The sequence below is a fragment of the Peromyscus leucopus genome, chromosome 10 (genome assembly GCF_004664715.2).
Source record: "Peromyscus leucopus breed LL Stock chromosome 10, UCI_PerLeu_2.1, whole genome shotgun sequence".
Classification (NCBI taxonomy): Eukaryota; Metazoa; Chordata; class Mammalia; order Rodentia; family Cricetidae; genus Peromyscus; species Peromyscus leucopus.
Window position 1 is genome coordinate 40,506,708 of NC_051071.1, and position 27,948 is coordinate 40,534,655.

The following is a 27,948-nucleotide window of genomic DNA, read 5'->3' on the forward strand; positions in this document are numbered from 1 at the left end:
TTCTTTATACACCTCCAGGGACTATGAAACTGAAGGCCTACAAAGTACCAAACACGGCAATTGAGCACTCCTTCATGTACCAATATGATGCTACCTCCACGACCTGCTGTTCCAGGGGAGAAAGGCAAGCCAAGGAATAAAGGCACCGAGGGGGCTCCTCCTTTTTCTGTGAGAAAGAATAGGTGCTTTTTTGTTTTAAAAAAAATCCATGAATATATGAATACTTAGGTGTGTTTTCATATACGGTGCCTTTGTTTGAATGATTTGAAGGTCACATGGAACACAAGAAAAGGTGACTTCTCCCAAGGAGGGGGTTTGGACAGCTAAGATGTGTGGAGACCCACGGTTGTTTAACCATGGCTCAAAAAACTATTTTAAAGTGAGCAAATGTGCAAAGGAGCGCTCAAAAACCAAACAAAATAACAACAACAACAACAAAAAAGCCCATGAGGAATGGAAATGTCAGCCTCCACACAGGGAGAAAGTGGTTTGCATCTGGGGCCTACGCCTATCGCAGTGGGGCTCAAAGGAGCCCAGAGCCCCTGGCCAAATGTCTCTCAGGAGTGAGAAGCAGGCTCACTTCAGGCTTCGGGGGATCCCAGAAGACCGCCCTCCCCCATCAGATTCCCACCCGTGCTTCCTGAGAAGTAGCTGCAGTTCAGCATGGCTGTTTCATTTTGCAAGGCTGTTGCAAACATCTCCTGTCAATAAATTACCCTGTCATCCGGGGAGATTGCCGGCCTCCCTTTGATGCTCTTGCTTTCTCCCACATACATCTTCATCTCTGGTACGGTCCTCTCCGCACTCCATCATTTCCCTTTTCTCTTGTGTTTTTATAACACGTTCAATCATTTTCCCGTGCCCTCTTCCCTGCATGTCCCCGCCTTGGGCAGCCCCAACTCTCAGGTCCCTCCTCTCTAACATCTGTTCTTGCTCCATTCTTCTGCAGTGCCATTGTGGCTCTGAGTGTGAGTCTGAGCAGCAGGACCTTCTACAATTTTCAGGGTTCTGTGCAAAATAAAAATGTGCCCTCCCCCACGCCACTCCCCTCCCCTGTGAAAAAAATCATCATGAACTTCAGGATGGTGGTAACAGTATCTGGCCAAATGGCAAATCCTTCTCTGTGTAGATCGCACGCCACAAAACTGGCCCTGCTGTGATTGAAATGCACTCCCGTGTTAGAAGCTAAATTTCCAAGCTCATAGGTCAATGCTAATCACCTTTAGGAGGTGGTTAGGATGAGATGATGTCAGGAGGGTGAGGGCCCCACCATAGCATCAGTGGGTTTATGAGAAGGCTATCCAGCTAAGCATGCTTGCCATATCTGACCGTGTGGTACCTGGGTCATGTTCAGATGTGGCATGAAGGCCATCGCCAGACACAGTGGCATGCTCTTGAACTGGGCCTCCTGACGTGTGAGAAGGGAACTTCTTATTTTTAAAAATATTCATAAATTACCTAGTCTTGGGTACTCAGTTTCAGGGACAGAAAATGGACTGGTGTGTGCAATATTTATTGCTTTAATTTACTGTTCTTACTCACCATTCTCAGGACATTTTCAGCTTGGCTCTGTTGCTTCTGACCACTATTTTAAACCACCTTAACTTGCTCAATTTGACACAACATAATCAGCACTCATTAAAAATCAAACAGGGTGCCCCATCTCATTGACCTTTCCTTTTCAACATCTTTCCTCCATTATCCAACAGAGTGACAGGAAGTTCCCCCACAGGGACAGCAGCCCATAGCAGCTGACAATGGTTTTCATGGTCATCATAGACCCTCAGAGTCAAATTATGGCATTGAAGGGACACTGAGGCAGCTCCCACCTCAAAAGGAGAGCTAAGGAAGAGCAAGAGATCTGGCCTTCTCCTGTGGGAACTACCATGAAACTGGTGTTAATAGGGGACAGCTCAGAGGACATGCTCACTAAGAAATCAAGATTCCTGCTTCATTGACTCTGGTGGATAACCTGGATGCCAAAGCAAAGTATAAGCATAGTTCTGGTTTCATGGGGTTTAGCCCCCAAACCCCCAGATTTCAGGGTTCGGGGATGTTACCTTCTTCCCAGGGTGCTTGTAGTTTACCTCTGGGAGCCTCATTCCCACTCTCCTACCCCCCAGGCTAAGGACCCACTACATACCTGTTGGTTTGTCTCTGGTGCTGAATGACCATGTTTTTCTCATGGATCGTCTCCAGCAGGGCCGTGGCCAGAGACTTCAGGTCGGCAATGGACTGCGGAGTAGCTGGGAGGCTGCACCCATGATCTTCAGAGAGCAGATCCTGGACTAGGGAGGACACCGAGTTGACAAGTCAGTCATGGATTCTGAAACACAAGGCTGCAAACCCAGGTCAGTTCTTCCCGGATAACGGGGGTCCCGAGCTCAGACATGATACTGTGTTTTACTGAGAGTCTATCCCAACTACCGCAAGGAGAACGACAGAAAACTCAGTGTGGGGGCTAAGTGGGAAGGCCTCAAGGACATTTGACCCGCTTTCAAAAAGTTTCTTCTTTCCGTCAAGCCGGGATGGAACCCCGGGCTGTCCTGCTACGCAGTGGCTCGCTCACCGAACCACACTCACATCCAGCCATCTGCGGCCTGTTCGGAGATTAACAACATTTTCACTTGCCAGTGTGTGTAGACATTTTTATGCTAATTCACTGAGACTCTGAACTGGGTGGGGGGGAAGACCCCAAACCCAGCAAGTGTTATTTATTTCCCTTGTGTTAACAATAAAGCAAGTCTCAGATGGGTTAAAAACACTTGTTCAAGGTCATACTGCCCTGCAAATGACAATACTTCCCTGCCCTTCAGGTGCTCCGATTATGGTAAAAGTAATATATCACTTTAAAGGGGTAAATCAATGGGGAGAAAACACAAGTGACCGCCACCCTGGTACTCCTCCTGACCATGAAAAAAACACTGCTGTCCCGAATATCATTTCCTGTGTAACTATATGTATGTATACAGATTCATTCACTATTCTTCTAAAATGGGAAAAATACTACTTTCTCACCTAACAACATTCCATCCCAATAATATCCCCTAGAACATAAATGTGAACCCTCACTTTAATACTCTATCTAGGTTTGTAAAAATTCCTCTAGCTATTGCTAGATATTTACGTCATTTCCAGTTGAATGTATGAAGGAATTTCTTGTAGCAAAAGTTCATATGTGTCTGGTTTATTTCTCGCTAGTTCTTGCTAAGGGATCTGTTTAGGTTTTTCCTAATGGATTGCCTCGCTCCTACCTTTTGATTACCAATCCCATAGATCATGTTAGTAAGCTTCTCTCTTAGGTTTTCCTAGAAGACTTGAGTCATTGGGTAACTCTGCCTGTGGTGTTTGAGTACGGATGGCACCTGAGACATAAGAGGCGGGACCTGGGTCCAGACTCAAAGCTGTTTTCCAGGTATGGTATCCAGGACTAACCATGCATGGGTTTTTTTCCTCTCTGTCTATTTCTCTGTTTCTCTGTTTCTCTCTCTCTCTGTGTCTCTCTCTCTCTCTGTTTCTCTCTGTCTCTGTCTCTCTCACTGCGTGTGTTTATGCATATCTACATGTTCATGTGTGTGCATGCATGTGTGGGTTTATGTGGAGGCTGTATGTTGACATCAGTGCTTTCCTTAATCTCTCTCTCCTTTTTATTTTTGACTCAAGGTCTCATTATGCAGCCCTAGCTAGCCTAGAACTTGACATGTAGACCAGGATGGCCTCCAATTCCTAGAGAGATCTGCCTGCCTCTGCCTCCAGAGTGCTGAGATAAAAGACACTATGCCTGCACAACTTTATTTTTTTGAGACAAGGTCTCTCTCTGAGCCTGGAGCTCACCAATTAGGCTATGAGGGGCCTGGTCAGAAAGCACCAATGATCCTCTCACCTCGTACTCGCCAGTGCTAGGATTACTAGTGTGCACCACCACAACCAGATTTTCACGTGGGTGCTGGGGACCTGAACTCAGGTCCTCATGCTTACATGGCAGACACTTCACCTGCTGAGCCACCTAGAGGGGCTTTTCCACATTTTTATAGGGTGCTATACCTTTCCATTCAAAAACACTTCTAGGATGTTCATTTCTAGTTGAGTGGGGCAAAAGAAGTTGCTTGGGAAAGAACCTTGATTGTTGACTCCACTGCAGATGCTATGCTTTTTAAAGCCAGTTCTGATTAAGACTGGGCCATGATAGCTGCTGGTCCACACTGTCAGCATCTGAGAAGCCAGCCAGTGCAACCTAGGCCTACGTGGAGAACTGGCTGCAGAATATGAAGCACCAGACTCAAGCTTCCTGCTATTTCTTCCCCCAGACTGCTCCCGGAAGATCATTATTTTTCATTGGAATCGACAGGAAGGGGGAACAAAGCTGCAATCAATAAAAGCTTCTTTGGAAACGGCATGCGTTCCCATGATCCATCGTGCAATGATCTATGCAGCAGGGGGCTTTTCCGTTATGTCTGCGGAGGCCAGGAGAAATACACTTCAGGAGGCTGGGCATCTAGAGCCTCTCAGGTGGTGATGGGGAAGGAAAAACACTCTCAAGAGGGTCCAGTCATTGAAGAAACTCGGAGGTGATCGTTCTTAAAGTGGGGTCCCCCACTACAGCAGCATGGCCTGGGGACCCTGCAGATGTAGATCCTCAGGTCCCACCCCAACACCTGTCAAACAAAAAACCTGGGTAGGGGGTAATCTGGGTTGGAAGGACTCAGGCAATCCTGCTGCAAGTGGCAGTTGGGTACCACTGTTTTCTGCCTCACAAACCCAGAGGCTTGGATGGGACATGGACTACAGCTCTCTGCTCAGAAATTGGTCCAACCTGGACATTAACTCCTACCTTGCTTCGCAGACAGGACCCCAGTCAGAGCGCTACTGCTGGACTTGCCTTGGCTCTTGGAGTTTTTCCGCCTCTCGAGAGCATTCTGCAACAGCAATAGAAAAACCAAAAACCTAGTCAGGAAAGACAGCGATGGAAAAATACTTTGTTAAGGGGATACACCCCGTGTACTCACAAGATCACTGGCAGACTCCAAATGTAGCCTAAAACATAGAACTCTCAATCCTTGGGATTTTAAAAGACTCCATATAGAGAGCTTGATTGGTTTTTAAGTTACCGCAAAGGAGAAAGGCAGCAACTGTAGTCTCTTATCTAACATGTAGAGAGTTTGTTATGGAAATCACTTTAGAACAGACATGAGATGAAGACTACATTTGCTTTCATGTACCAATGGTGGTATCTGGAAAGATATGACGTTTGGATTGTAAAAGGATCATGGTCAGTTAGTGATGTCTGCCTTGGACACGGGATTAAGTACACATGTTGCTATGGTCATTCTTAGAATGGACTCTTGTCTTCACACTGATGTATAGTAGTCAGCCATTGTTTTCGAATATGAACACGATACATGACACAGGAAAGGATGCATATGGTTATAAATGCATATACTAAAAAGCACATACTTCCTTCTTCATGTTTATATACAGATTGATGTAAACGAGAGTGTGGCTCCCACCAAATGGAAAGCCATGGTGATCTCTGAGGACAAAGCCAATGTCAACAACCAGGACAATGAGCCAGCTCTCCCTAGAATTCTGTTGGCTATAAAACTTCCACAGCGGGAAGAACCATCAATCTATTTTCAAAGCAGAGAGTCCCAGGAGAGTTTTCCAATTATAACACTTACAACTAACACTGCAGAAATAGATATTATCCAACCAATGGAGTTGGAATTGGACTAAACAACAGTGAGGCAAATTCAAACACTCTCCCCTCTCTGTGTGCCTTGAACATCAGCATTTGGGTTGTGATGCTCCATCCTTGCTTCTCCCACAGAAACCATTTTCTTGGGGATAATTATGAGATAAACAGCATCTGACAACTAGACATTTCATAGAGGAAGCAGAGAGGACCCCTGAGGTCAAAGGGCTGAGACTCCAAGATGGAAGCACATAGGTTTTGGAGTTCCCAGGATGCCCTGTCCAGACTATAGACATAGAAACAGATACTGGGGGCGGGGGCATGGCGTTGGGAGTTGACCTTTTTGTGGTTGGTTTCACTGGCTATTCCAATTAGGGGTCTTACTGGACTCCACTTGGGAGGACAGGAAAGGGATGGAATGTCTTTGAAACGTAAGAGGGAATGAAAACAGGCTGACAGGCAGATGCTGAGTGGAGAATCACAGACTTGGTCTTGATTGTGTTACCTTGTATTTGGCAATGTTTGACTTCAGAAGGCTGACCTCCTCATGGAGTTGTTTCAATCTCTCTTGGAGATATCTAGAAGAAAAAAAAAATCCACATAACCAGGATGGGCATGGGGGAGGAATGAAGCCCACTGAATGATAAGAGCAAAACATGAAGCCCAGGTGTCATTTGTGTGTAACGACTTCTTTCTCATCCTGGAGGGCAGGGGCAGGGAAGTGTGACCTTTTATGAAACGGATTCGATCAAGGTCAGACATGCCTGAAGCACAGACACCCCATTTTAAAAACAGCCCTCTCGGAGATCCCCTAAGGGACAACAACATCCTTTTCATATAATTCTCATTAAGTGATTCCACCAGGGAGCAAACCAGGAAGAGAAGACGCCAGCCATAACACGAGTCAGACACATCCACACGCTGAAATGTGCCTGGGGGGAAAGACACAGCTAAGGGAATTTCTCAATTTATTTTCTTATTCTTTCTCCTCTCCTTGACAGCAATCACAAACAACGCTTCCTGGTTCTTCATCCTTGTGGCCCAAACAGAGGTGTGGGAAGCGAGGGAGGCTGGATAAGTGGGCGTCTCTCCCTTCTCTTCTTACTTTTGTAACCAGTCCATGCCATTGCCAATATTTGGGCTCTGTGACTTGCTCTTTATTCCCATCGCAGCTGTCTCAAGTGCAGGCAGGCTGCAGGAACCCCCAGACTGCCTCCCTCAGCTGCACTCACCTGTTCTCCATGCACAGAGCATCCACATCAATGATACGGTTCTCGTGACCACCCAGGATGTGGTTGAGCTCCTGGTTCAGCCTGTCCACTTTGTCCTGGTAGGAAGTCCGTTCTTCCTTAACATCCTGGAGTTCATCCACCGAGGCCTGCAGGTCATGTTCTAAGGACTCGATCTGAAATCCAAGGAGTGTCACAGTGGTCCTCAAACGTGGGCTTTTGGGTCAGGGGTTAGCTTCCACTAGACTGGCTGACTTGGAGAGCTTATGGATACTGATCACGTGTTAGTTATCCACACTGCACTGCAGGCTGGGTAAGGGCTGGAGCTATGGAACACTTTCCCCCCAGACACTTAACATGGGTGGGACAGATGAGCCTGATCTCTAACCCCTGCACATTGCTCCCATTCACAGGCATGGAAAGAGCAGGCTGATCCTAGAGTCTTACAAATGCTTGCTGTTCCAAGCCAATAAAACCTGGGCGTCCTGTGCTCAGTTAGTGTTAGAAGAGAAAAGGGAGTCCTTGCTCCTGTAGCTGCTTCCCAAGCATGGCTCTGTGCCTTCTGAAATCCCACAAAGCATCACTTAGCATCTTAGTGGGAACTCGTAAGTTAAAGGGCAGTTTGTCACTTTTCTTGCCCACTGCCTATGTGGGTGGCTGGCAGCAAGTCTCTTGGTGTGCTCAGAACAATGGACAATCAGTGCTGGATACCCCCGGCTAGGGGTCACACACTCAGCATGAACCTAGCAAGAGCCGAGGAAGTCTAGCCCTCTCGGCATCCCCTGGCCTCCTCTTGTTCATGGACACACAAGCATATGTTCCCTGCTTCCTGTTGGGAGGGGCCATGGGAGCATGTGTGTCCTACTTCCTGTGGGGAGGGGCCATGGGAGCATGTGTGTCCTGCTTCCTCTTGTGAGGCCACGTGCAGGCCTCCCCACCCACAACAGAGCTCAGCAGTCACCTGTTCCTTAGCTCGCTCCAGCTGCTCCACCAAATCCTCTCGCTCATGGGCTGCGAAATGCCTCCTGCCAATTTCTTCATCTCCGAGCCTTTGCTTAGCAATTGTCATCCTCAACAGCTGCATTTCCCATTATCAGAACAGAAAGACAAAGGAAGAGAGAAAGAATATGAATGAGTACATCTCCCCAAACCTCAAGGACCTATATAGAAATTTCTGGAAGAATAAAACTCTTGCAGGAACTACTGGAAGAAAGTAAAGGACAAACGACTTGCCAATATTATGAAGTTTTAAGAAAGAGAAAATTTCTGTAACAATTTGTGCTTGTTAATACACATGCGCACACATCCAGTGTAACACTGGGGTACCCAGGCTCGACCCTGGAAGGTGGATGTGCTATGGGGCACTGCCACAGTGAGGAAGAACATCTTGAGCCTCATTTAGACTTAGCAAAGATCCAGAATTACCCCCTACAACTGGTTAGGATCTGCTGAGATGGACATACCCCACATTGAACCCCTAGGCCATGCTATCAAGAACTTTAAAAATGCTATTCAATGTCTAGTAAATGCTTCTGTCAATGTGGTCTGTGAATGATCCCAGATGTGGACTAGCTTCTCGAGAAGACAAGTAGAGTGCACTGAAGAACACAAGTTTTGCCTGCACTATGACCAAGTATACGCTAAGAACTTATGTGTGAGAGAATGCATAAAGAGACCAAATACATAAAGTACTCAGATAGGTGTGTTTGGGGATATGGATACTGTGCATACTGTCTTCCTAGCTCCCACCTCCCAGGTAAGGCCACAACAGGAATTATGGGAGAGGTCCCAGGATGAACCCATAGTCTCAGAACATCTATGCCTGCCCATCACAACGTTCTTATCCTAAAAAGGTTCACTATGCATTGACTTCTCCCTATGGATGTATGTGGATACATACCCATGAAGCCCCAGGAACACGTTGCTCCTATCATGTGGGTATGACAGCCCAGCATAGCTCACTGTGAGCATGCTCTTTCTTGCTTCTGCTTGAGCCTTAGAATGGTGACCGGTACAAGGGCTTAAACTTCAGCATTTCTGAAGGATTTGGGTCAGGTGATCGATAGAAAGTTAATTTAAGCCAAGGCAGAATTACCTAATTGAAGTTATAACAGCAATGAACTTGAAAAGAAATGAATACTGTAGAAATGCAGACAGGATGCAATGACCCTTCACCACTCCACTGAATCTCACAATGTCTGTTGTGTGCCACGGACCACAGCCTGGCAGAGGATAGAGGATACTCACACACAGAACTCCATTTTTAATGGAATCTGCTAAGTCTATCGTTGGAGTTCACAGCTTGTGGATTTGCGGATTTCTCTACTCCATACAACTTACTTGTTTTCACCCCCAAATCCATGTTCAAAGTCTTCCAGTGTCATTGTTGAATATTCAGAGTGAGAAAAATGTGAAGGCCAGACGTTCAGCCCACCTTCTGCCTCCCTGCCTCACACTATGGATGGCCTGTCTGTGACCTGCTTGGTGCTGAGTGCCCACATTTTTATTTTTCTTTGATGACTTTGGTGGTTTTATAAAAGTCACATACTTGTGGGACTCAGTGTGTTGCCTACATGCATGCATATACTGTATGATGGTCATGGCAGGGTAGTTAATACAGACTTCACCTTCCACGTTTATCATTTATCATGGAACTCTTTGGAAGCTAACTGTTCTGCAATACACAGTGCACGGTGCCAATTGACCATAGTCACCCACTGTGCAATAAAGTGTGGCACTTAATCCTTCCAAAGTGTGACTGCGTCAGGATGCTGACACCTGTGCTCTGCCATGCCACCTCAGTCTCAGAGAAACACTGTTCTCTATGCTACTCGGTCCTGTTCGCTTTTCTGTTTCTGTGATAAACCACTCTGGCCATAAGCGACTTGGGGAGGGGAGGGTTGGGTTTGGTTTACACTTCCAGGCCACAGCCCATCACTGAGGGAAACTGGGTCAGAAACTCAAGCAAGAACTGCAGGAAGCAAAACCGGAGCTACTGACTGCCTTGCTCCTGGCTCGTGCTGAGCTAGCTATCTCAGGTAGCCCAGATGCAACTGCCCAGGGATGGTGCTCGCTCCCAGCCCCACCCCAGTGGGCTGAGCCCTCCCACATCAATCAAGATAACCTCTCACACGCATGGCCACCAGCCAATCTGATGGAGGCAATTCTTCAGGTAAGGGTCTCTCTTTCCAGGTGATTAAAGGTGGTGTCAAGTTGACAATAAAAACTAGCTAGTGCACCATCTCTGTGAAAACCCCTTTTAAGAGTCTGGATATGAATGTGATCATGTGGTAATTGCCTTTCTGTGTTTTCTTTATTTTTCTTCCTTTCTTCCTTCCTTCCTTCTCCTTCCTTCCTTCCTTCCTTCCTTCCTTCCTTCCTTCCTTCCTTCCTTTCTTTTCTTTCTTTTGCTAGCACGATGTCTTCTGGATTTCGTCCATTATGAAGACAGAATGGTATCCCACTGGGTACATGTACCATATCTTCTTTATCCAGTCCACTGATAGACACTTAGGTTGACATCATGCTGTAGTTAGCCTGAGTAGCACATCAAGGAACGTGGGCATGCAGGCATCTTTTCAATACACTGATTTTATTCCTTTGAATCCATACCCAGGAGTGCAACTGCTATAGTTTGCTGTACATATATAACATTTTATTTATTTATAATTTGGAGTGCTACAGAATTTCCTCCCATGGCTCTACTAATCTACACTCCCATTGGCAGTGTGGAAAAGGTCTCCTGACAACAGATTCATGCATGCTGCCGGGATGCTGTTTAGTGTCTCTGAGTGTAAGAAGGAAGGCTGTGATGTGCCTCATCGGGAAAATTCGTGAATTAAGGCAGCTCCCTCTGAGTCTAAGTTAAAGAATGGGGTAAGCCTTTTAGTTCAGTGCTAATAAATTAAACATCTCTGTTAAACAAGTTCACATTAAATGGAAGCATACAGAAAACATAGTTGTCTTGAGTGTTGGCACAGTAGCTGTGGCAGAGGCTGGCAGGAGCCTCCCCACTTTTCCAGGGACCAGACAGCCAGTTCTCTCACACTCAGTGTCGAAGTGGCCTCTTGGAGCACATGGACAGCAGAAGTGATTGATTCAAGCAAGAGCTTGAATGTGAAACATCTTTCCTGTCACCTGGTCCTTGGCTCAGGACAACAGGATTCTGAAAAGCACATCCCCACAGATACACAGCGAAGCTGAGAAGCAGCGTTTGTCAAACCCCAGAGGCTGGATCACAAGCACACAGGCTTTTGGCAGGAGACCACAGGAGACTCAGGCTGTGTCTTGAAAACTTGAGCCTTCCTCTGACATGTAACATGTTAGACAGACAGCCTGAGCTAGACGTAAAGAAACCTCACTTTCCAGTCACAACTGGCCTCACTGCACATTTCACTGAAGAGTCATATGATTATGTTTGTTCAGTGCCAATTAATTACTACACATGCCTAGTGAGGCCCAACCCCGCACAACAGAGCTATCTTCACACTGGATGCTAGTTAAATGTCAATCAACACGTTAGCTATCATTTGGTGTTTAATGTGCAGATAATATTGCTCCCACACTGCAGGGCTGAGCTGGTTGAAACACTTTTAAATGGAAGCTCAAGTTGGGTCTGAAATTTAAATTCAGTCAGTAGAAGGGACCTGATGAGACTATCACTGTAGCTACATAGAGGCCAGGGCATCAAGCCTGCCTTCTACAAGGACAGCTCATAGGCTCTAGGGTCACCTGCCTAGGGCTTCCCACACTCATTCCCCAAGAATGAGCAATTCTCCAGACCTCTGTATTTCTCTGCTAAGAGCACAGCATGAAACAAGAGAGAGCGTGGAGGCAAGTCAAGGAACACTGGGTTAGAGGTCACATAGGTGAAGAAGAGAAGTCATTCTAAAAACGGAGTGACTCCCCTTATGCGGAGAGCGATTGCATTTATGTGTTCAATGTGCATATACTCCATTTTCCCAGCTACATATGCAAAGTTGTAGTGTTTGCAGTCATCAATAACATTACAGTTTGGAAGCATGCACGCAACTGTTTGCCCTGGACTGTGTGTGAGATTTAAGGACCATCCAGGTAATCTAAGCTTGCCCCATGATGATGACAGCCATGGCCATGAAGAACGGAAGGTGTTCTTCTTTCTCTACAACATTAGCTTAGCCCAGGAGCAGAGAAAGTGTGTGACTAACTATCATCAGCTGCTTTGCAGCATGGTTATCCTCATCTCCATCACCTTCATTACCATCATTGCCGTTATGATCGTTGCTGTTGTCATTCACCATCACCACCGCCACCACCACCATCACATCATCATCATCATCATCATCATCATCATCATCATCACCATCCATTCAAGAGCTCCTAACAACCACCTGGGGAAATTTGCTGTCTTCAGAGATGGCTGAAGCTGAGCTCCAGACCCAGGCTTACAAGAGAGCATGAGGGGGCGGCTGTCTACCATGGGAAGGGACAATAAGCATTGCTCCCCCACTCTTGCTAGCCTCGAACAGGGCATCACAACGATACAGCTAGTCTCCTAGTGCCAAGAGGACTAGTGTTCTGTCAGCAAGGGACATCGCCACTTGCTGATTTAGAGAGAAATAAATGTTTATGAACGAATTATGGACATGAGTCCTTGGCTGGTGCGCAAGGCCCAGCTGCAGCTCAGATGTCGCTGAGGGACAGGGAACAAATCAATGTAGCAGGAAGGCTCCAGGTTCTTCCTCAGCTATCCAGGCCCTACCAGGCTTAACTTAGTCCTTGAGTCAGAGAGGCTGAATCCTTCTTGGACCTCTTCCCAGGTCCCCCCGGTCAAGGTCTTTAACACCCTCTAACTTATATATTGTTTCCATTTGCTGGAATCCATTTTGTCCAATGGGCATTGGGAGGCAGCCAGGATGGGAACCACTATTATCTGAGTGTTACCTGTGTTCAGATTCTTCTGCTAATCCTAGCTTTGTGCCCTGACAAAGTCACCTAAACTTGCCATGCCACATGTGATTTGTGAATTTAAAATACAAAGATAAGCATGATGTGGCGGTGCAAAAGAGTTTGTCCGCCGGGCATGGTGGTGCATGCCTTTAATCCAAGCACCCAGGAGGCAGAAGCAAAGCAGGTGGAGTCTGAGTTTGAGGCCAGCCTGGTCTGCAGAGTACGTTCCAGGACAGCCAGAGCTACACAGAGAAACTGGATCTCAAAAAAACTAGAAAGAAATAAAAAGTTTGTCACTTATAACAAGATGATGGCCTGTGCTCCACTCTTGGGTCTCAAGAAACTGTCATCCACATACTAGGGTGTGTATCAGCTAATGAGCTCCATATTTGGGCCCAAAAAGCAATGTGCTCATAGCTTCCTGCCCACAACAGACACTTGAAGTGGCTTACTCTTACAATGGGATGAGTGCAGAGTCCTTGTTAAGACGGAGAGGCCCACATGACCCTCCTTACCTGCCCCAATGCCATCTCCTGCTACCTTGTGTCTGCACTTCATCCATCCTGCCCGCCGCCTGGTACCCATCCCAGCTCCCAGGCATCTGTACATCCTCTGACCATAGTCATAGAACTTCCCAGTCATTCCTGTCGTCCTAGTCAAGGCTCAGATTAGAGACTTCCCTAGACATTTCATCTCAGCTAAAGCCATTCCCTTTCTGGATCCCTGCTTTCCAATGCCTGCCTCTCTGCTCATCTGCGTGTGGCACCTGCCATCAGCTCCACAGTCCCTCCTGAAAACTTCAGAGTCCACAATCCAGTGTCAGGCTCCCCATGGAGAGCTCCAAATGCTTCTCAGATCAGAGCTGTCTCTCTGCATTGCCCCACACTGCCCAGAGGCAGATCCTGATGTCTCCTCCTTACAAAGAGGCAGGATCAATTTGGGTTCTGGTCTCCTTGACCCCTGTGGCTGATCTAGTGCTGTCCAGGGTGCTGAAACATGTTCAACCAGGAGAAGATCCACTTGGTATTCAGCCCAAAATGATGGTGCCCAGTCGGGTGAGGGCACAGACCAAGAGAGGCAAGGTCACTGGTTTAAGTCACAAGTCCTAGGAATGGCTGAAGTGGGGTTGGTCCTGGCTGTCAAGGGCTTGTCCTCTGCTGTGGTACTGTTCTGCACCACCCCTGCTCAGGCAAAGCACACGCGCTTCTGCAGAGCCTGTGCTGAGCGCTAGCATGTGTTATAACTTCCCAGTGCAATCCCCAAAAACACCCTAGCTCAGTCCTGCCTCGGGACATTTGTACTTCATCCTCTAGAGAGCTGTCCTCCTTCTTCCAGGTCTCTATGCCCTAGGCACGTGAGGGCAGTACTTCCCAAGTACCCATACCATTAGCCAGCTAGCCTCACGTTCTGCCTAGTGCCCGGCATTGCTGACTTATCCAGACTGTGTCCTATCCAATACACCTTCAATTCTCTGACCCTTAGCATGGAACACAGATCACAGCCACACTACCCTACTGATATGGCAGAGGTACAATGGTGAAACTCCACTTCCCCGAATCTAGAAAAGGGGACTTGTTTGTTTATTCAGTTATGGCTCTGCCAAAACTGAAGTCCCATGAAAGTAGGGATTACTTTCTACTGTTTCTTGTGCCATCTCCAGAGCGTATGAGTTACATGAACTGAACCCATGAGCTACGTGAGACCCTACCTCAAAACAAAACAAAATGTCTGCTATGCTCTAGAGAGAACATCTCATTAGGGCACCCCCTTCTGGAGATTAGTCCAACAGACCCCCTCTGTGAAGCGCCCAGGAACAGCTTGCTCGGACACAGCTTTCCTAGCTCTCATCCAAGACCATGACAAACAACCACAGCTAAACATGCTTTCTTTCTTTCTTTTTTTTTTTTAATAAACAAAGTATACTTTAATTGGTCACCTGCTTGCTCATTGGCCTGTCTTTATTGCCTGATGGCTTAAACTTCACTGCTCTGCAGATTCATTCAACCACCCTCCACAACCGGCAGTCACAGAAGGGCTCTGTGGTTTTACGGGGCCAACACCCGATCAAACAGAGGCACCTAGGGCTGCCAGTTGGTGAAATATAAAGCTTATTGTTAAAGGCAAAGCCTGCATTTCTCCAGTGTCACAGAGACAGCTGAAAACGCAAGCTTTCTCACCTCTGCACATGCCATGCTGGTTAGGGGTCTGCTGCTAGCCAAGGACTATGATCTCTAACATGAAGCAAAATGAAAAGCACATAAGAGCCACCACTGCTGTCACTGTCCCAGAGGGTCTGGGGTGGCTGCTGTGGGTGCATCTTCCAGGTGCTCCTTTAATAGGGTGCACAGCACATGAAGAGCTTCCAGAAGCCCTGCATAAAAATGATGCTTGCTGCTAGCCACACCTGGCTGGTGACGAGGGGGCTGAGCTTGCAGGTCCAGCTGCCACGTGGCAGACTTTTCACTTGGATCATGATCTCTCCTGGGGCACATATTAGGGGCCCTGGAAATAGTGGGACCACAGGTGGGAAGTTTGTGACTGCTGATGACCCTCTGGTATGAGGGGATTTTCAAGCAACACTGGCCTATAACATGTTAAAGCTAACAGTACCCTCCCATTCAGAGAGCTTGCTGCACAGTGAGCAGGATGGAGCACATATTCCCTCATTAAATCTCGCCACCCTACTTTCTCATCTTCTCACACTAGACACTGTCTGATGACTTTATGTGTTTTGTTCTGTCTGTCTCCCCAATCAGCCTTTACGTTCCCTAGTGGGGAACTTTGTGTTTCTCGGCCTCTTATGCAACGTTAGCTGCTAGAATACAGGAAGTCACCAGGTGTGTGGGAGTGAACACAGAAAGAAGCCTGGCCACCACTGACGGGCATTTTACAGATGAGCAGACAGAGACCCCAGAAAATGACTGAATTTCTTCGGACCACTCACACACTGGCACACACTTGGGTCTAAGCATGCCCAAAGATGGGGACTCCTGGGCTGTCTCCGCTGCTGCTCTTCAGCCAGATCCTTCTGGGAAGGGAATCATTCCAAGATCATAGGCATCAGTTTGGTGGTGTGCTGGTTAGTTTTATGTCAACTTGATATAAGCTACAGTCATGCAAAGGGAGGGCACTTTGATTGAGAAAATGCCTCCATAAGACCAGGCTGTAGGCAAGCCTGTAGAATATTTTCTTAACTAATGATTGAAGGGGGAGGAGGGCCCAGACCATTGTGGGTGGTGCCACCCCGGTCTGGTGGCCCTGGGTTCTATAGGAAAGGCTTTGCAAACCATGAGCAAGCCAGTAAGCAGCACTCCTCCATGGCCTCTGCAACAGCTCCTGCCTCCAAGTTCCTGCCCTGGTTGAGTTCTTGTCCTGACTTCCTTCAGTGATGAACTGTGATGTGATGTATAAGCTGAATAAACCCTTTCCTCCCCTAGTTGCTTTGGCCATAGTGTTCATCACAGCAATAGTGACCCTGACTAAAACAGGTGCCTGATGTTTGCTATGACGTCAGTCCTTCTGCCAAGAAAGCTGGCTGTGTTCCAGAAGCTGGGCTGTCTCTGCCAGAGAGCTGGTGCCAGCTCCCCTCTTAAGACCCAGATAGCCTCTACAAGCTTTCTGTTGAACTTTTAGATCCACAGGGGTCCCTTCTCCTGCCACGTTCCATCCCCTTACCCTTCCTTCTATTCCATGTCTAGAAGAAAAGGCAGGCAAAGGCCAGGGGTGTTAAGGCCATTCAGAGCAGGCCCAGTACAGATGCATGGGGGCGGGGGTCCTTCCCACATAACTGGCTCTTTCCTCTCACAGATGAACACAATGAACACAGATGAACCCTGCATCATCCTCAGAATTTCCCCAAGGTAATGAGTGGAACCTGGAGACTTTCTTCCCCAGAGTCCTCATTGACCTTTAAACACTGAAATGTCTAATCCCCATGCGGAGGAGGTGGAGACAGGGGGATCCCTGAGCCTTGCTGGCTAGCAAGTTCCAAATTCAGAAAGAGACCCTGTCTCAAAAAAAAAAAAAAAAAAAAAATACAAGGAAAGGGATTGAGGAAAACACCTGAAATCAATCCCTAGTCTCCACATGTATGCACAAACATGTACAAGCACATACATGCACTTGCAATCACCCACACATGTGCAAACACATCCATACCAAAAACAAAACAAACAACAACAAAAACCCTGAAATTCTGAGGAAGGAGCAGCTGCAGGTGGGTTTTCAGCTGTCACACCTCTCATCTGGTTTGGGTTTGGAGTTTATATTTATCTGGGTGCATTCTTGCTCCTCTTCCCAATTCTTGAGCACCAGTCAGAGGGAGGTCAGGTAGTGATGAGTTCTGAGTGCTCCCGGACATGTCACAAGATGCCTGCCTCTCCTCAGCTTATGCAAATACAAAGTGGTCCTAGCTGCTGTAGTTGCAAACCCTCCAGAAGCCATTTGGAAGTGCTTTATGAAGTGTAGGACGCCAAGGTTCTAGCTGAACAAATAGAAAAAACAGTCTCTCTGAAATATCCAAGGCAGGCCAGTTCCTGTCACCTCAGTGCTCATGTGTGCTTAATGCCTACAGCCTGCCTTCTTGTGGCATGGGGAAGGGTCACTATTAAAATGGCAGCTTGGAGACACTTCCCACAGGTGAGGTGTCCAGCAAACACTGTCCTTGGTCTCTGCTTGGTCTGCAAGCAGCAAATACCCAGGCTTTAAGTATACTGAGTGGAATGGGGCCGACCATGAGTAGGATTGGCATGGGTATCCTATGGTCGCCAGAATTGGTCCTCTGCCCTTGCACCTATCAGGTCTACCCAAGGGCTCCCAGCTGGAGTTGCTGTTTGTCCCTTGCTGGGACATTTTGCGTTTCTAGAGCTTGTGTTTCTGTTTCTGAGTTCCTCACACCAAGCAGTGTGGTGATGTGGAATGGAGGATCTGTGCTCTCCTCTTGTCTTCTCTCTCTCACTTGAACTCCTTTGTCCCACTCTCATCTTGGCTGGTCTTGATCCCAAGATCCTCCTGCCTCTGACTCCCAAGCACTGAGATTACTCATGAGTCACCACGCCAGTCCCTTTGCCCTTCCTTTGGTTCCCTGTATCCCTTCACAGCACTGCTCACCCAGTCAATGCATTCCGCCCCTTCCCGGGAGGTTTACTAAGAAGGGTCCTAGACTGTAGCATGGGCGGAGCCCTCATCTTCAGAGCACCCCCTGGGGGGGGGATGGGGTACAGGGCCACACACGTGTCAGTTGGAGAAGCAGAGCCAAGCAGTGAGGGCATGTAGGAACTGACACCTGAGAGCTGGCTAAGATGACATTTAATCCACGATCTGACTGGAATGGGAGTGGATGGGAAGGGGAGTCGAGGAGAAGGCCCCAGAGTACATAATAGGTGCCAAGATCCTACCACACAAGGCATGCATGGCAGATCAGCTGAAATCTGCATGAAGAAGATGCTATCAGCCAGACTGTGGCTGGAGAAACCCCGCAGTGGACAGACCATGGATGCCTGGCACACGGTGACAAGGACATGGTCTGCATCCGGAAGATGAAAGAAGAGTGGGAGCCCCACATGGTATAATGGATCAAAACAACACAAATAAACAACCATCAAAACCACCGCCACCACAACACACATACACACACACACACACACACACACACACACACACACACACACAAAGACCTCAAAGGCTTAACCAGTTCTCTCTCTGTCACACAGCCCCAGCCACCTTTGAACAGGGCCTTCAGTTTCAAGAAGTCTAGTACCACTGTGGAAGGATCGACCTTATCAAGGCCTGGAGGTGGGTGGCCATGAGCCTCAAAACTGCAGATGCAAAGAACAGAATGGTGACTCTGGGGCTTGCTGCCGTGTCCTTGTTTTTTTTTTTTTTTTAAGAGGAGGAACCAGATACTGAGCAGGGGTTTGGTGAACAAGATAACAGCCTCCAGGTACCTTTCAGCAGACAGATTACTCCATAGGCCACAAATGAGTCACTACATCCAAACCCTTGGATACAAGCTGACATATGTGCAAATTACAGCTTTCAGACAACAACTGAGGGGAAGAAGCCCAGGCTTGGGCATGCGCATACACACACACACACACACACACACACACACACACACACACACGCACACACGCACACACGCACACACGCGCACACACACCACAGCCACCTTTGCTTCCCTTGAAATATCAACTGCCATAGATACTTCCTCAAATTTCTTAAGCTTAAAAGGCAAAAGAAGACTGGAGAAATGGCTCGGTGGTTGAGGTCCTTGCTGTACAAGCAGGAGGACTCCAAAGCCACAAAAATGCCAGGAGAGTGGAGCGGCTTCCCTGTGATTCCAAGTTCACAATGTGGAGACGGGCCATGCCTAGAGCAAGTGAGCTACTGAGATCAGACAGATCTGGAAACTCCGGGTTTGATTGAGAGACCCTGCCTCAAAGGACAAGGCGAAGAGCTGTGGAGAAAGATTTCGGAGAGCAACCTCTGCACATGCGCGCGCGCGCGACACACACACACACACATACACACACACACACACACACACACACACACACACACACACGGGGGCTTGGGGATGGGGATGCAAAAGATCAAGATGTAACCAACCGGCAAAGCAGAAAGGTAATTAGAAAAGTTAAAATCAGGGGTAGCTCAGAATAACAAGAGGAAACAGGGAAATAATACACTAACAAAAAAGCATGAATCAGAAATAATCACACTTTCAAACTGTTTCAGGGGGTTTATGGTGCCTCCAAAATCTGCTTTGTATTTTTATGAGCTTAAAGAAAACGACTACACATTTCATTAGAAAGACCGTGCTCTCTTGTTACTGCTGCAGAAAGGAACTGCCAGAGCTGACCTTTGATCTCTGACCTATGCGATGCATCTGCCACATAGGAGCCTGCTGAGCCTCTGGGGTGCTAATGAGAACCTTTTTCTCGGCACTCTTCCTCACCCCTATTTCACAAGCAGGAATACCAGAGCCTAATTTTTCAAATTTATGTTAACGACAGAGGTTTATTTATTTATCTATTTTATAGTAGGTAGATGGGAAAGAGTGGAAGTATGCCCCTTTAATCCCAGCAGAGGCAGGTGGATCTCTGTGAGGCCAAGGTTGGTATAATCTACATACGAATTCCAGGTCAGCCTGAACTCTAGGTGAAATCCTGTCTCAAAAATAGATAAATGAAGACTTAGTGCATTTAAAAATATTTTTATTTATATATTTACTTCATTTAATATAACACTATATGTCCTGGAACTGTGAGCTAAAATAAAATGTCGATGTGCACTGCTCTCAGAGAATAAAAGAGTGCCTTGGGTATTCTCTGTCATGCTTCATGGATTCCTTTTGACATATGATCTCTCCATGAACCTGGGACTCTAGTTTTCTTCACTAGGCTGGAAGCCATCAAGCCAGAGAATCTCCTGTCTTTGCCCCAACTCAGAACAGGAGTGACAGACACATTCAGGACATCTGACTCATTAAACAGATGCCAAAATCTAAACTCTGGGTTCCAAACACCGGCCACAAGTACTCTTAACTGCTGAGTCATTTCTCCAACCTCATCTTCCATTACGATAACAAAACACCCATGGCTGGGCACGTTATAAAGTAAAGAAGTTTTCTTGGCTCACGTCTTCAGAGGACTCCTAGTCCTCATGGCTGCAGTATGGTGGATACAGAAGGTGTCAGCAGGACAGGGGGGAAGTGAGGGAGCAGAGAAGGGTCAGCTGCTCCTATGACACTGACCTTGTGATCAACTAGAAACCCGATTTGCTCCAGTAAACAGGCAGTAAGTCATCCCCATGTGAGCGCACTCATGACCCAACCTAATAGACCCCACTTCTAAAGGTCCTAGCTCCTTTCAGAACTGTGACTGGAGACGGTGGTGGGTAGTCGTGATTGACAGCTAGACATGACTTAAATCACCACAGAAACAAATGACTGAGCATGGCTGTGAGGAACTTCCTAGGTTAGTTTAAATGAAGTGGGAAGACTCATCTAAACGTGGCTATGGGTGCCTACCGGCTGGAGTCCGGAACTAAATAAGAGGAGAAAACTTAGCCAGTACCATCTCTTCCTGCTTCCACTTCCTGTTCCTGTTACCATACCTTCCTCCATGACGCTTCCTCAAGTTGCTTTTATCCTATGCCAAATTTCCAGTGCACAGCAGGGGTGGGGGTAGGATGCAGGAACAACACCATATCCAGACCATCCGGGCTTCCCCCCAGCAGTCAGCACTGGCCTTTCTGATCTTTTCTTGTGGAAGGGTCCTCTCTAGGCGACTGTCTCCCAAAGGGTACTAAACATGTTTTTCCTTTTTTATTTTCTTTTCTTTTCTAAAATGAACATCTTTCAAAATGGTGCTTTCTGATAACCAACAACTCCCCACAGAAGAGAAAACTATCTTCATTTTTCAAGGAATTTGATAACGTCTCAAAAAACGTCTCCCCAAGATAGCACCCCTGAACACACAGAGACACAATACAGCATTTCCGACTCGAAATCCAACGCCCTCTCTGTTGGAAACACCGCCTCTGGCGAAGGGCTGAAAATGAATCTGTCCATGCCGGGCAAAACGGAAAATTATTTGGGGGAACAGAATTTAACTTCGATAGTTTTTCTTCTCTCTTTCAATTGTACTTTTGTTCGTAGCTTCAGCTGGGAGTGAGCGAGTGCACACATTTAGTTTGGAGTTTATGAGTTCATATTTTATAATTAACGTTGCCAACAGGGGAGTTTGATTAATGCCGAGCAGTGGATTTTGAGCAATGTTCCATACAAATTGCCAAATTTAGCAATAAAGTAAATTGGTGATGTGAACATCATTAGTAGAATGACTACTTAAAATTCAAATCATCAGAGCCACAAATCCATTATTTGTATAGAAGGGAGGAAGTATCACATTTGGTTTTATTTTCGCCTTCAACCACATGTTGTCTACCACCAAGCTGAATATAATGAAAGTTCTAGAATGGGTTGGAACAATATTTTAGGACTGCTCAGAAACACACACACATGCGCACGCACGTGTGCACACACAAAGGGGCCATGATAACAGCAAACGCTAAACTGTGAATTTTCATTATTGCAAATATAAAAATCTCTAACCGTCTTTTCAACCAATGCCACAGTGCGTTTCCTGATGTGCTACATACACAGAAACTTCCAGGGCACGCTCACGCAGTGAGCCTTTCCCTGTCAACAGTCACAGTACCTTATTGTCACCCTGGACCTCGCCAAGCCTCTGCCGGAGTTCTTTAATTTCTTCTCCCAGATGTTTATTCCTGTCCTGAGAGTCTCTCAACAGCTGTGCAAGATTAGCCTGGAAATATGAACACAGCGCAAGAGCAGTCAGGATGGAGGTATGAACAAATGTGGGTTTTCCTGACATTATGGATGCCGGCATCCAGCTCAGCCGGATCCCACAGAGTCCAGTGCAAGTGAATGTGTGTGAAAGCAGCAAGCATGGCCATCACTCAGTGACAGCTCAAGGAGACAGGGGTGAAGTGGCCAGCAAGCCTCCATTATTTAGGGGGGGTCCATCTCCAGAATGGCTCACAAAAATGGACCGGTTACAGAGGAATCAGTTGTATTTGACTATTTCAAAACTTCCCTAAGAGCTTGTCACTAAGATGTCTATTTTTTTGGGGGGGAGGGGGCTTGCTGTGCAAGCATAAGGACCTGAGTTCAAATCCCCAACCCCGACATAAAAAGTCAGGTGTGACTGTGTACACAGATATAACCCTGGTGCTGTCGGGAAGGAGGCAGGAAGACGTCTGGGGCTTGCTGGCTGCTAGCCTAGCTCAAAGCTCCGTGACAGAGCCTGTCTGGAGGGAATAAGGTGAAGAGTGGTTGCGCAGGACCCCTGATGTCCTCCTCCGGCCTCTGCACCCTCACAAGCACATGCTTGTGTGTATATACCCCCTCCACACACATACACACAGGTAATAAAATGTCCACTTTCCAATGGATAGCGTTCAGCCCTCCAATTAGGGCCGGGAATGTAAGAAAGCCTTCTTTGTCCCATTTAGATCATTTCTTCTCCTCTTTCAGATGTGTCTTGTTAAATGAGCTCTTCTTTGCTACTTCAGTGCCCAGAATCAGTGTGTATGCTTGTATGTGCATGTGTGTACATATGTGTGTCCACACATGTGGAGGACAGAGGTTGACATTGAATGTTTTTCTCAACTGCTCGCCACCTTATTTACTTGAGACAGTCTCTCCCTGAACCTGGAGCCCACCAATTCCATAGGCTATCTGGCCAGTGACCCCTAAGGATCCCCCTTGTCTCTGTCTCCCCAACAGTGGGATTGCACTTGTATGCTGCCATGCCTACCTTTTGCATGTGTACTGGTGATCAGACTCAGTCCCCATGCTTTTGCAGCAAGCACGTTACCCACGACGCCACCTCCCCAGGCTGAATGCCCAGAACCTCGGTTGCCGTTCTAAAGGCAGCTGTTTCCAACATTGGGGTCCAGTTGTGATTCCTTAGTCTCCCATCTCATTGTTTCCTGATGGTGGTTCCCATGGTGCCAAAGAGCCCAGGCTATTGCTTTCCACCGCAGTCTTCAGAACACCCCCACCCCCAGAAGCTTCTCCTCTCACAAGCTTCCTCTAACTTCTATCTAGACCTGGGGTACCGACCCTGTTGGGGGGGCTCACCTAGCCAGCCAGCTCCATTCCTTTCCCCAGAGCAGCACTGTTCGCACCATCCGACACACACTCATCTCCTCTTGGGGCTCCCCTGAACTCTTGACACCCCCTGCACAGCTTCATGGTTCCCTCCACTCAGTCGTCAGCTTGCCCTTGTTCCCCGTTCTACAGAAACCTGCCCTTATTTTACAAACCATAGCTTGTTCTGACTCTCACCCGACTGATCGTGTCCTCACTGCCTTTGGCAAAGACCACCACCGAGCAAGGCAGCCGGGCACACGGGGCTTGTGTGTGTGTGTGTGTGTGTGTGTGTGTGTGTGTGTGTGTGTGTATGTGTGTGCGCGCGCGTGTCTGAAGCCTCGGGATTAAAGGAGGAAGGGAGGAGAAAGCTGGTGCCTCACAGCAGTCACTCAAAGGGGTGCACACGGAGATAAGTCCCCAGATTCCGTCATGCTGAAGTTGAGGAAACCCAAATCCAGAGGCATAGATGGACAACCCTTCTCTAGTGGCCATGTCTCCAAGGCCTCCAATGCTACTTCAGGGCATGATTATGTGGGGTAGGAAAAGGCAGCAAGGGAAAGAATATAAAGATGAAATTTTCACCCGTTCTTAAATCCCCCTCCGATCGGGCCTCCACAGCCCACTGGTTGGGACTGCCTCCTGTCCATTCCTCCCAGGTACCTGACCTCCATCCATTCTCACTCCTTCTTCCTCCACGCTAGGTCTGATTCCATCTTGGTGCCCAAACCCTGTGTCAACTCCTTCAGGCTTTTGCATAGAGGTCACTGGTCCCCACAGGACCCCCCCCCCACTGGATTTAACACGGCCACCCTTCTCTTTGCTCCTGTGCCTTTTGTCTGAGGCGCGTGCCATCCCCTAACATACCATATAATTTACTTCATGGTTTATTGCTCGCTGTTTATTTCCTGACTCCCTGTCCCTGCTAAAGCATAAGTTCCATGAAGGGCGAGGAACTTGGGTCTCTCTCTCTCCCGCCCCCCTCCTCTAACACAGCTAAAAGGGGAGATGAGACGTTGAGCTGGAGGTTCCAGCCTTGGCAATGGGAGGAAGAACACCAAGTACTGAAACCAGTGCCTAGCATGCAGCCTTGCCTGGGACAAGTCCTCAGCCCCTTGGGTTCCAGGCTCCTTTCCCTAATACAATCTCCACTCCACAGTACAATCTAAATCTTCAGTCCCATATTTGCATGGCTCGTAGCTTACAATATCTTGCTTCCCACTTTCCCAGAATTCTGCTCTCATGAGATAGAAAGTTGATGGTGGGTGAGGAAAGTTAGACTCCCTTTTGTAAGCAGAGAAACAAGGAACCACTGCTCCCACCTGACTGTGGGGAGTTCCCCGGTGGGGAATCAAAGTGACTTCCCCAGTGGGGAATCAAAGTGACTTCCCAGTTTGGTCACTAGCTGCGGGGTGGGAGTGGGGGGATTTTTCTCCATCTGCAGAAGGGAACTAACACTGAACTTTCCATGTGGTGACCTGAAAGGTGCACAGTAAACATAGAATACTGAACCCGAGGCTGGGCACCCAGGGGGTGCTGCCTAAAGCCCCTCCCCCACGGCTCTAACTCGAATACCCCGAAGACAGAGTTGTGGGGATACAGCAGGTCCCTCTTTGGCCACAGCTGGTTCTTTATGATTCTGTACCTATATTGTTCATTGTTTACTCATTTATTTACACACATGACTATTGGGCATTTGCTTTGTGCTGGGCACTGTCTGAGGTCTAGGGATGCAGCCATGACCCAAACAGACAAAACTCTGTGCTCTCGGGAACTCACATGTAACTCACATGTAAATTACATGTTGTATGACATGGTACAGAAGGAGAGTGACTCACTAGGTCAGGTCTTAAGCTTCTGGGGGAAATGAAGTACAGGAAACAGAGTGTGCAGAGGAGGTGGCATTAAAAAGGAGGTGGTAGGCCTTGTGGGTACCCTGGGGGCAAGGATCTGAGCAGGAAAGGGGCATTCCTCACCTCACATCCCAGAGTTCTTTGGGCGGGGGAGAGGGAGCAGTTCAACGACACAGGACAGGCTGGGTCCAGGTAGTGAAGGTAAAAGATGTTCTTGATTGACATTTCCTGGTTCCTTCCCTGTGCCTTGCTCCCACTGAACTTCAGAAAGTTCCCTGACGTTAGCTAGGCTCATGGGCTTTAGGAAGCTAGCAGAAGCATCCTCCCAGATGGAGGGACAGGTACTAGGCAAGAAGGATGGTCTCAGGGGAGGAGCCATGGCCTCCTGCACCTTTCCATGAGCAGCAATCAAAACTTACAAGAAAACCAAAGCACCAAGATGGCCACACCCTCAAACTTCGCTTTTCAATCAACAATGGCTTGATCCCCTGGTGAGGAGGGGAGACCCTGAGATTCAAGGACCACTGCCACTGAATTAGCAAAGCCAGAGTAACTCATCTCGTGCAGCAAGAGAGCAGCATTCCTCAGTCCATTCCTTATCAATGAGTGCTTTTGTGAGATGCAGCCAACATGAATTATTAGGAAAATAAATTTAAGAAAGCCCTGTGTTTCAAAGCCATGCCCATAAGACGGTTCTAAAAAGCCTCTGAAAGCCTGCTCCCAATTTCCCTGTCTATCTTGTCACGAACCAGGAACAATTAGGATGCATCATGGCTCCAGACCTAGGGCCTCACTCTAATAAGTGCTGACCCTGGTGCTCCTGGACATTTGGACATAGAGCAGGACAGAAACCCATGATGAACACCCATGATCCCAGAGAACACTGGGGTAGAGGTTTGGGCTGCAACAGGAAAGGCATTCAGAGAACCAGAGCCATGGTCATCAAACCTTATTTAGTATGTAGCCCAGCTGAAAAGAATGCAACCACAATAGCCTGGCATCCTGCCATCACCCACAATGCCATGGTGGTGGTCTGTTGGAACCACAATACTTCTGGGACTGTGAGTTCACAGTACATCTACCCCAGCCTTGAACCTGACTTCAGGGGTAGCAGTAGAAGGGAGGGGAACCCTTGCCTTAAAGCAAGTACCTATAATTTTCTTTTAAACTTATCCAGTGGGGTTGTCAGCACACAGTCCTTCTCTATTCAAGCCTTCCACCTTCTCAACTCTGAAACACTAACTAAAAACCCCAAAATGACTATTCTGCTAGGGTACCCAATTCCACGAGAAATACCTTAAAGCAGAGGGGTAAGGGGGAGGGTGGCACACTTTCAAGAGCTTGGAATAGAGGAGCAAAGTTCACACAATTCTCCTGACCAAAAATAACACCCATGACTCACTCACTTGCTCTAACAATCCATCAAGCGAGCAGGTGGTGGCTGCTTATAATTTATCCGCTATGCAGAGTGCTTTGTCTTCCTGCTATTGAGAAGGACTCCGTGACCATCAGGTTGGAATAGCACTTCGTGAAGGAAATGTCAGGGAGAATGTGGCAACGAGCTAAGTTTCCGAGGGAAGGGAGACAGGCCCGGGAGGAAGCTTCTTTCCAGCTCCAGGCCAGGTGGTGGCCCAGCAGAAAAGCTCAAAAAGGTACACAAAGAAGCCTCTTTTAAATATTCAGATCAAGCTAGAAAAGGCTGGCATATTCTCCTTGGTAATAGGAGTACATGCAGAATACAGTGGGCAAACTATAGAATACTTATACCTGTAAGTCACTCTAGCGGTCTAGGAGTTTGTCTACTCAAGTTATGACCAGTGAGCAGGCTCAGTCAGTGGAAGTGCCTGCTGAGACTGACATGTGAGTTCGATCCCTGGGACCCTCATGGCAGAAGGAGAGAGCTAACTCCCTAAAACCATCCTTTGACCTCATGGGCACACACAGAGATAAATAAGATATAATCAAAAATTATAATTTGGTGGAGATGGGAAAAAAAGAGTTGATGGAATAAAATAGGGACAGAGAGTGATGAGATTTTTTATTATTATTATTATTTTATATATATATTTATTTATTTATTATGTTGTTTATTTATTATGTTTACAGTGTTCTGCTTGCATGTATCCTGCAAGCCAGAAGAGGGCACCAGATCTCATCACAGATGGTTGTGAGCCACCATGTGGTTGCTGGGAATTGAACTCAGGACCTCTGGAAGAACAGTCAGTGCTCTTAACCTCTGAGCCATCTCTCCAGCCCCGAGATGGTTTTTTGATTAAGAGCACTTGCTGCTCTTCCAGAGATCCAGAGCTTTCAACTGCTTATAACACCAGCTCCAGGGGCTCAGACATGCTTTTCTTATTCCACGAACACCCTTACACTCCTGCCCATTCACACGTAGACCCAAACGTACACATAACATATAACCTTAGTAACAAGTTGGGAGAGGTGAGGTTCAAAGGCTACTGGCACACTCCATTCTGGAGACCCTTTCCTTTAACAAGGGGAAGCTCAGGGACCAGCACAGGATGGATGGACGGACGAGGCATGGATGGTGCACACTACCCT

The 27,948-nt window shown here is 47.5% G+C and overlaps 1 protein-coding gene and 1 long non-coding RNA gene across 4 annotated transcripts in view; one reads left to right on the plus strand and one right to left on the minus strand.

Annotated features, from left to right (window-relative positions):
* Ccdc149 (coiled-coil domain containing 149) overlaps positions 1 to 27,948 on the minus strand; it is a 92,255-nt gene that overhangs the window by 21,053 nt on the left and 43,254 nt on the right. For 2 of the 3 annotated variants that reach the window (XM_037209030.1, XM_028865903.2), the window contains exons 4-9: positions 22,074 to 22,181; positions 7,883 to 7,999; positions 6,925 to 7,097; positions 6,198 to 6,270; positions 4,832 to 4,916; positions 2,144 to 2,288 (exon numbers count right to left, since the gene is read on the minus strand). In XM_037209030.1, the coding sequence (XP_037064925.1) occupies positions 2,144 to 2,288; positions 4,832 to 4,916; positions 6,198 to 6,270; positions 6,925 to 7,097; positions 7,883 to 7,999; positions 22,074 to 22,181 (701 nt within the window). The remainder of the gene's footprint in view (positions 1 to 2,143; positions 2,289 to 4,831; positions 4,917 to 6,197; positions 6,271 to 6,924; positions 7,098 to 7,882; positions 8,000 to 22,073; positions 22,182 to 27,948) is intronic. The other variant, XM_037209031.1, reaches the window with a different exon arrangement.
* LOC114690896 lies at positions 2,267 to 6,914 on the plus strand. The gene is made up of 3 exons (XR_003734149.2): positions 2,267 to 2,351; positions 3,303 to 3,415; positions 4,308 to 6,914. It is a non-coding gene; the product is annotated as an uncharacterized LOC114690896 (long non-coding RNA).